Raw genomic sequence first — 9,591 nt, 5'->3', positions numbered from 1 at the left:
ATTCTTTATCAGGTGTTATGAGGGCAACACATAACTCCTTGAAGCTATTTATATTTTCTGAGTCTTCGTCCAGTCTATACTGAACTTCGTAGACTTCTCTCCGAAATACTTTGACCTCCTCTGGTTTGGGTGAGTGTTCGACAGTAACTGGAGGGTCTTGGAAGAGTCGAGATGGGTCAGAGAGAAACTGTTGATTTTCTCTGTCCCACCTCTCCCTACGCTCTAGACTTCTCTTAGCGTCAGATAGCTGCTTTGACTTGTTAAGTGTGTGATAACGGGTCCGGAGTTCGCGCGCGAACTTTCGAACGTTGGCGATAAAATTCCTGCCAGATGTGATGTAGTCAATCACATACTGAATGCATGACGCGTACTGTCTTGCCCAGCCTATCTTTATGGCAAGTTGATGCATTCGTCTTTTGGTCTTATGATCAACCGTTGGTTTTGTTTTACGGTTCGCATCGGCCAAAGCTCTCGCTGCATTATACACACAATAATTGATAGCCCAGAGGTAGGATTCTCCGGAAAAATGTCCATGAAGCTCGTCATCCATTTCAGCCAGATCTTTAGGCTTGAGAGAAACCTTGGTGTTGATGTTTCTCCGGGCCGTAAAGCATCGCTCTTCATCTATTGGTTGCCAGCCCGCGGTTTGGTCTTAGTGTCGCCTTTTTTTCTCTGTTGCCGGCTTGTTCTAGCTGTGGTAGAGTAGGCGTTCCGCTTACATAGTCCCTTTTACGGATTAGTTCAGCATGGTTTCGCAGACGTTGCTGCGAAAAGTGCGATAGCTCCGGTTGTTTCTAGCACCACAGAGCATGCAGCCGTGCCATGTAATCCCGTTCAGGGGCCACACTCGTATCGTAGCACTCTAGCAAATCGTGATTCAGTCGCTCTGTCCACCTAAAGGTCGCGAGATCCCGCCGATCCATCGCATTGAATCCATTTTCATTGGCTCCCCCAGCTCTAGATTGGCCGGTATTGTCGACCGACCCATTGTCGGGAGCCCTGCGCGTTCTGTCGCTTTGAACCGCACTTACTACAACTAAGTTTGGTGTTGTCATTGTTGTTCCCAAGAGGTGAATTTTCAACTAAAAAGAATTATTTCCCAACAAAGTAGTTAATTCTTTAATAAAAAAGGTAAATATTCAAGTCAAATAGTTAAATTTTCAGTTAAAAGAAATTTATTTTCTACCAAATAGTTACATTTTTAACCAGGGAAAAACAATTTTCAATAAAAAATAGCGAATTTTCAAGAAAATAATTAAATTTTTAGCTGCTTTCAATTGATTTAAACCCAAAAATAAGTATTTTTAACAACAAAAGTATGTCCGTTGCACGGGCGCAGTCTCGTTGCGCGCTACACTCCAAGTTTGAGCGCGCAAATGGCGCGCAGGTACCCTCTCGGGCTTCGCGCTTGGTTTCGTACTTGCAATTCATACACATCAACTACATTCTTTTTAATATAATAATTATTGTAAATGTAATTTAAATTTCTAAGGATTTTGAGTCATAAATAAATAACATAACATTAATAACATCAAACAATTTAATGCAGAATATTTTCAATTTGTGTCCATTTGAAAAAGTTCTTCGAAATAATTTGTAAATATTTTTGAAATCTTTTAAAAATAACGTTCTACTGATCTCTTAAAAACAAAAATTACATATTTTTGAAAATGATTTAACTTAAAATGTAAGAAATTTAAATTAGATTAAAATCCAAATTAAAAATCCTATTTAACCTCCAATAATAAAATGGATGCAAACTTCTGTTAAAAACAAGAATCCAACAACCAAATGTGGGTAACAAAGAATAAACAGAAGAAAAATTCTATTGTAATCTAAAAAAAAAAAATTTCGGACAAAAATAAACAAAAAGAAGGAAAGAAAAATGAGAAGGCAGCCAACCACATCCCCTTTCTTCTCTTTTTCTGATTTAACTTTTTGAATTTTGTTCTAATTTACCAATTTAATGAGAACAGCTTTGAAATATATTTTATGTATAGTCGAAATTTGGATTGATATTTCTCAATCTATTGAAAAATATTTTTTTTTCCATTTATGAAAACTTTCAAAATATTATATAAAAGTATTTTTTTCTTGCACTAGAAAATTTGATAAACAATTGTAAAACTCATTAAAAAAATTTGTTTCAAATTTTGAACAAGCTTTTTGAATGAAATTTCCTAATCTATCAGAAAAATATTTTTTTTTCCATTTTTTGAACATGTTCAACATTTTGAAAAGCATATAACTTTTCTAATTTTCATGTAAATAGAAAATTTTATTTGTATAATTTTCCAGTCTTTTACCTATCTGTGACAAACCGTTAAAAAACGTATCAAAGACTGACTCGATTGGACCAATTCCTTCAAAAGTAGACATGGCTACGACATTCATTTGAATCGTACATACATACAGACAGATCAAATTTAAGCTTTTCAGACTCTGAGTGCTGAAACGTAAGTTGAATTATCAGCTGAAATAATAAACAATTTACTTACAAAAATTAATTGTTAACAAGAAAATTAATTTGTTAAACAATAGATGAATTTTGAGCCAAATATTTCAATAATCGACCAAAAATATTTTTTTCTTGCGTCTTAAATTGTCATTAAATTAGCATTACATTCTTGCATAGTGCCCATGTCAAAGTGACAATTTTAGCTGCATATACCTAAATTAATGACGAATTACCAATATTGGTTATTATAATAAACCTTGTGTATTACAAGTAGTGCAGTAAACTTAATCTTACGAATTACAGTTGTTTTTATTATATTGTTACTTAAATTTTTTAATATTAACAATTGAATTTTATCTTGGGTTTCGAACAGAATAATTTTTCTTACTGCCAGGATTCGTATTTTCGTGTACAACGTTACCGACTGATGCCGATGGAATTGATAGTTGAAATTTTTTTTTTATCTTTTATTATTAAGATTTGTACTTAAACGTAGTTTTCTTTCGGCTCTTCCATTTCTCAAAGTTTGAGACCGATATTTTATGTATAAAAAAAGTTCGAACGTTAAAAAAATGTCGAGGTTCAGAAAAAAGATAAAATAATTTTCAGTGAAGTTCCTACCATAATGCAGTACCTAAACGTACTTTATTATACTGTAATACATTTTCTAAAGTTTCAGCTCGATATTTTATTTACAAAAAAAGTTCTTAGGTTCAAAAAAACATTCAGTGTACTGATAAAGTGGGTTCGGGAATATAGGTATTTAGTTGCGTCACATGCCCTTAAGAGACCTAAAACATTGACGGCAACGTAAATAGCAAGCGCAACAATTCTTGGATGTCGAGCCATCGCGGTCGTAGTAGGGGAAGAGCTCGACCGACAGTTAGGGAAAGCGGCAAGGTAAATAGCGTCGACTGTACCACATTGTAATAAAGGAATTAATTTGATCTTTTTGTTATTTTTGATCGTGCAATGCAAGTACACCTTTTTTGGGATTCAGAAAACTCATTTTCATTTTTACTCGTTGCAACCTGAGAGAAGATAGACTAATTTTGATTATTGAAGAACTGATTGATACCTATGATTTTTAATCCATTGTTCATACCTTCGTTTTTTTATTATCTTTAAAAAATCTAAATAAATTTATTTTCTTTACCAGACCTGAAGATTCTTTTACATTTGTACAATTGTCCTCTTGCCCACTAGTTCCAATTATTCTAGTCTCAGTCGTATAATTTTCCAGGGGTAGTCGAAGTTTTAGAACAAAATTAAAAGGTTCGACTTTATTTTTCTGTAAAAGAGATCACATTTTGGTGCCGATGAGCTTAGTATCGGACAAGTTTTTTGGGGAACTTCTAAGCTGCCAAGAACAAATATGATTACAAAAATTAAAAATACAGAAGGAAAAACTAATTTACTGTGTATTTCTTATATTCTTTTAAATCATTATTTTATGTTTGTATGTTTGTCTGTGAGCACGATACATTTGAATAAATGTCAAGAAATGAGCGCATTTTGAATATTTTTGAGGCCAATTTTTTTTTTTAATTAAAAAATTCTCTGTATGAGTGTTCATAGTATTAAAAAACGAACAGCTTATCCTTATGCCTTTTCCATAAAACCAAAAAATACCAGAGTTATGGCATTTATAAAATAAATAAAAAAAACACGAAAATGAACATTTTAAGCCAAATAACGCACGACAAGAAAAAGCCAACCGAACAAAAATGTTGCTTTTTAAATGATCTACAAGATTATCATAAGAACTTTTTTAATTTTCTTTAAAAATCGAAAATTCAAATTTCGCCAGTATAAAAAATAATGGAAAATCAAAAATTAAATTTTTTGATTAAACTATGCAAAATTCGGAAAAAGATAAGAGTATAAAAATGGTGCATAATTTAAAATAGATCTACAAGTTTGTTACAATTCACTTTTTGATAGGATGCGTAGTTTTTCTTTTAATCGTTAAAAACATAATTAATAATCTTAAAACAATCTGCCCGCTGCGAGTGCTCATTCTCATCACAACTTTTGTCAATTGATTTCTTTTTCGGCTCGCGTGTCTGGTTTCAAAACAGTTAATTTTTTGATGCTTTTAATGCTTTTTTTTTACTATTAAGGCAAAAAACAGAACTATTAAAAAATTATTAATGACAAATTAATTAATTTTTACATTCTCATCAGAGAAGGCATTAGGTTTGTGTAAAATATGACCACACCCCCCCCCCCAGTTTTTGTCAAATGCCCGCTTTTTTTAGACCCCCTGTATCCGAAAAACATATTTTTACGAATACGTCTGTATGTCTGTCTGTCAGCACAATACATTTACAAAAAAAAAGAAAATTGAACATTCTAACCAAAATAACGCACGATATGACGAAAAGTCAAGAGAAAAAAATGTTGATTTTTGAATGCCCCAAAAGATTGTCATAACCACTTTATGAATATTTTGGAAAAATTCAAAATTCAAATTTTAACAGAATAAAAAATTATGGAAAATCAAAAAATGCATTTTTTATTCAACGATTTCACAGTATTTTAAACATTCTCAAATATATAAATGTATTTTTCGTACCTAAAGGAGGTCAGGGAATGGGAAAATGAGACCATATGCACTACCATCTAATACAAAGCTGCTGAAGTTTAGTGAACTTGTAGTCCGCCTGTGTAACGTTTACATCGTAAAAATAACATTGGAAATGAGCAAATTCAGTTTATGCAAAAATTACAGAAGTTTCAATAAAATGTTTGAAAACAAAAGTTTTTTTTAAAGAATGCACATTTTTTAAGCGAGACAATGAAACTACGTCTGTTTTAATATACACACGTGTTATGAATTGTAATAATATATATTTGTGGAAATGATATACAAATTCAGGGACAAACTCGAGTGCGAATCACGGCGTACGTGATGTGAATGTGCTCGTTGCAGCCAAAGGAGCTTTCACGAAAGAGAATTCACAATGACCAAATTACTGTTGTCGATACTTTGACCTTTAGTTTTAAAAAGCTGTTGTTTCAAGCTGGCGAGCGAAGCGAGCCGCGCGCAGTGAGAATGTGCCCGCAGAGCTGGCATATTTTTTAAATACATATTTATAAAAAATACAGAAACCAAATCCATTTCAAATCAGGCAGGCTTCTGCACTCGAAATCCCAGAATCTCTCGGGGACCAAATCCTTTGTTTTTTCGAGAAAATCAAGCGCTACGCATTTTTCAGATTTGCAAAGAAAAAGTTTTCTAAGAAGTTATGCGTATTTGAAGTTTTTGCATTGTTTTTAAAAAAAAACCGACATTTTTTTTCTTCAAACCTCTGTAACTTTTGACCTAATTGAGATATTTATTCATTTCTTTTTGATTCTAATAGCGTTAAATTAAAAATCCATTTTCTCAGAAAACCTACCTTTAAATTTGTTGCCAAATTTTTACCAAAGTTGTACTCTTGCAATATTTTTCAGTTTACGAGAAAAATTCAAAAATTACATTTTTCAGAAAAAAATTGTCTTGATCTTAAAAATGGTTTAGCCCGCGTGTTGCTGATAAGATGCCTTTTATCTATCAGTAGAAACGTTTCAAAAATAATTTCAAGAATATCAAGGAGGTGTTTTCAAGAAAATCTTTTTTATTTTTTTTCCATCAAATTTTGAAAGCATGGACAAAAATAAATGTCCTGGAAAACCTCACCATTTTTATTCTTCTGAACATTTTTTAAACGTTCCTACTGATCAAATTAAGATATCTTATCAGCATTATGCTGGCTAAAGCATTTTTGACACCGGAAGATTTTTTTCTCCTAATAATTTAATTTTTTTTTCATTATGTATCTTCTATTTTTATCTTCATTATCAAAGTACAAGTTGAAAAGTGTGTTTTTTTTTTGAAAAACAAAGAACAAACTTCAAATAGGCTTCACTCTTTATACAATTTTTTTGTTTGCAAGTCGGAAAATACGTGTCGCCTAATTTCCTCTAAAAAGCAACATATTTTATACCCAAGAGATTCTGCGATTCCGAGTGTAAAACCCTGTCTGATTTGAAAAGGAATCGGTCAATAATATATTAAGTTGACTTTTTATGTGGTTTGTTATAACTTCCAGGAGCAGAGACAGTTTTTTCAGCTCTGTTTATTGCTTCTTGAGACATTCGGATTATTTTCTGTCTCAGAGCAAAGTTTTCATCGCTCAGTAATTCTGCTTTGCATAAAGATTCTAGTACTTCATCAGAAATATTTTTCGTTTTCAAATTAGGGATTTTTTTGTTTCATAATCTACAGTTTTATCGGGGATATCTTTTTCGTTCGTGTACAATTCTTTTTCACTCATTTCGTTCAGAGAGGTTTGAGTATTCCGATTGTTCCGTAGGTTATCCGAAGTGAAAGATAAAATGTCGGATTTTAGTAAATTAATCGATTGTGAAGAAAAATAATTTTAAGAAGGATTTTTCACTTTTCCATTCCAACATCTTTATTGGATAATCAACATTCATCCAGATTTTCCATGAAATCACCATGAAAGATTAAAAGAAAATTTTCTTTTTTCTTTTAATGAAGGAACGTCAATAAAAAACTTCAAGACTTAAAAAGTATGAAAAGTCTAGTTATGCAGAAAAATACTATTTTGATTTTTAAACGAAATTTTATTTTTGAAGAAAATTTTTAATTCGTAAGCAGAACGAAATTACAATCAAATGTCTTGCATTAAATCCTGCATGATTTATGAAGATTTAATTTAATGTTATTACCGATAAAAATGTATGGAGATCAATTTAAATTATATTCTTTTAAAAATCTTAACAGATTTTTCTAAACTTAAATCTAAGCTGGTTTATTATAATACTAACTCAGAAAAAACAAAAGATAAAGTATACATCGATTCCAGGTGAAAGATTTCGTTTTTAACTTTCCCTCGGTAATCTCTCGCCTCATAATCTCTCACTTTTATTCGAAAAGCAGCGAGAATCACGATGCCATCGTTGTCTACCGTCGTTGAGTTAATTATACTGGAGCAAAATGATGATTCCACGTGTGTCAGTTGCTTTTTACTAAGTGATGTAAAATAATTTGTGCTTTTTTTACCATAGTCTAAGCTACATCCAACTCCCGATATAAGCACCCTCAGTTTACGCTGTCCATAGAATTTAACATCAAAAGGGCAGTACTTTTAGCGCGTTAGTTACGTCAGCTGCTAGAACCTGTCAAAATACAGCATAAATGGTTCATGCGGTCCAGCTATTTACGTTTGAATTCCCTCGATTTATGTTGAAGGCCACTGCTAGCCATGCCCGAAACCGTGATAGTATCGGCAGTTGAGTGTATTTCAGAGAAGATTTATAAGCAAGAACCATGCTTAATTAATTTTTCTATTGACCGGTTCTACGCCCTACTTTAATTTGTTCACTAATTTTTTACTTGACGCATCTGGCGTGACATAGTGGATAACGTCAGAATTACTCTTCCTACCTCGGTGAAACTTTCGGCCAAAGAATTTAGATTTTTAACCGTCCCAAAATTTATCTAGATTCCATTGTATCTTTTGTTTTTTCAGTGAAACCTCAAAATTAGATAAATATTGTTTTCTTACTTAGAACAGTTCGCTTTCCACGTCGCCTCATCTGATCCTCTGTTTTCATTTTTCATCAATCCTATGGGCGTTTCATTCAACGATTGAAGAAGCTGAATATGAAAATGCTGTTTTTGTTGCTGTTCATGTAACATTGTTCCTTCTCCACATCTACAACTGAAAGTTAATTTTATATAATATTTTAATAAATGAAAGATAATTTCCCTCCAGATGCTAATATAAAACTTTTAATAATAATTATGATCTTGTCAAAATTACATTCCAAAACACTGTGCTGCCATTCCTCTTCTCATAAGTTGAAGAATAGCAGGACGCATAGTTGTTGTTGGAAATATACATGAACGTGGTTCTATTTTAAGATTGTTTTGTTCTCTTTGATGTAAAGTTTAAACAGGAGTTTCCTTCAATTCACGTCTATGAGTCTAAGAAAAATATAACTTGTTTTGAATAACCTTCAATCCTGAGGAAATATAAAGTTACGTAATAATTTTTATAAAAATCTTACCTGACATTCTGCAACGAGAATGTTTTTGGTTCGGTTTCTACTTGAACAGTGTCGTGCATCGTTGATGGAGTGTTGTCAGAACAATCTACATACTCTTTTCGTTGCCCAATACCGATTTTTCTATAGATATGTTTATTATATGGTTCTTGACAGATTACTGGTTGCATTACGTCACTTATACTTGTTGATAAATCGCACTTACATACCTGTAAAATATATATTTCACAAAAATATATTTTATTATATTCAAAATTACGTTTGCAACTTAATACATTTTTCAAATTGTATAATATTCAATGAAATCTAAAATCAAAATTTTCAAAAAGGAAGATAGTTTTTCTATCAAGCCCGTGTTCTTAAACTTACTGTGTACTCTTTCTTATTTATTTTTTTTTTGAAAGATACAAACTATCTGTTTCCGGATGTTGATGTTCCTCAACAAAACTAGGATAACATTTTTTATTTCTTATATACTTTTCTCGCCAAAAACTGAAAAACGCACTGAAAATTAGACCATTTTTAAATCAGATTCGAGTGAAATTTTCGAATTCGATAGAAACAAACCTAAAATACAATAGCAAGTCTATCAGAAAAAGAATCTTTGTTACCGCGCAGAGTGTAAACAGCATCATGACGATCCAATGCTTATCAACTTCAATTATATAAAAAATCATTATAATTGCTGTTATTGTAAAAATTAGAAAGCACACAAAACTAAACCCAACCATCTAGAACGTTTCAAGAATCATTAGCTTGTGTATAACTCACATTTTCAATTATAAACTACCAATTCTATCAATATTTATTCGATAATTTAGACAAGTCATTCGTACTGCGGTGTTCATCAGGCTAATGTTCTCGAATTGACTGATAATATCTAAAGTAATCACGAAGACAAATACTGTCGTCAATACAAGATATAATATAGAAAAAATAATCATCTTCGGTGTTACACATTGTACTTTGACCCATCCCTACTCTACTCTACAGCTATATAAAGGCTCGCTCTATTCTTTGAGACAGTCCATATTCTTCAGTCTCATAAGTTA

At 31.9% G+C, this 9,591-nt stretch overlaps 2 protein-coding genes across 3 annotated transcripts in view; one reads left to right on the top strand and one right to left on the bottom strand.

Annotated features, from left to right (window-relative positions):
• LOC117172155 (adenylosuccinate lyase) overlaps positions 1-9,591 on the top strand; it is a 64,766-nt gene that overhangs the window by 2,871 nt on the left and 52,304 nt on the right. The gene's annotated exons all lie outside the window — the stretch shown is intronic.
• Positions 7,310-8,742, bottom strand: LOC117172158. Its single transcript, XM_033359964.1, has 3 exons — positions 8,543-8,742; positions 8,038-8,193; positions 7,310-7,648 (listed from the first exon to the last, which is right to left on the bottom strand). Exons 1-3 carry the CDS (start codon positions 8,707-8,709, stop codon positions 7,642-7,644), a joined length of 330 nt encoding a protein of 109 aa, XP_033215855.1. The 5' UTR covers positions 8,710-8,742; the 3' UTR covers positions 7,310-7,641.

This window comes from Belonocnema kinseyi, chromosome 4 (genome assembly GCF_010883055.1).
Source record: "Belonocnema kinseyi isolate 2016_QV_RU_SX_M_011 chromosome 4, B_treatae_v1, whole genome shotgun sequence".
Taxonomy (NCBI): Eukaryota; Metazoa; Arthropoda; class Insecta; order Hymenoptera; family Cynipidae; genus Belonocnema; species Belonocnema kinseyi.
This window is presented reverse-complemented; position numbering and strand designations above follow the sequence as displayed.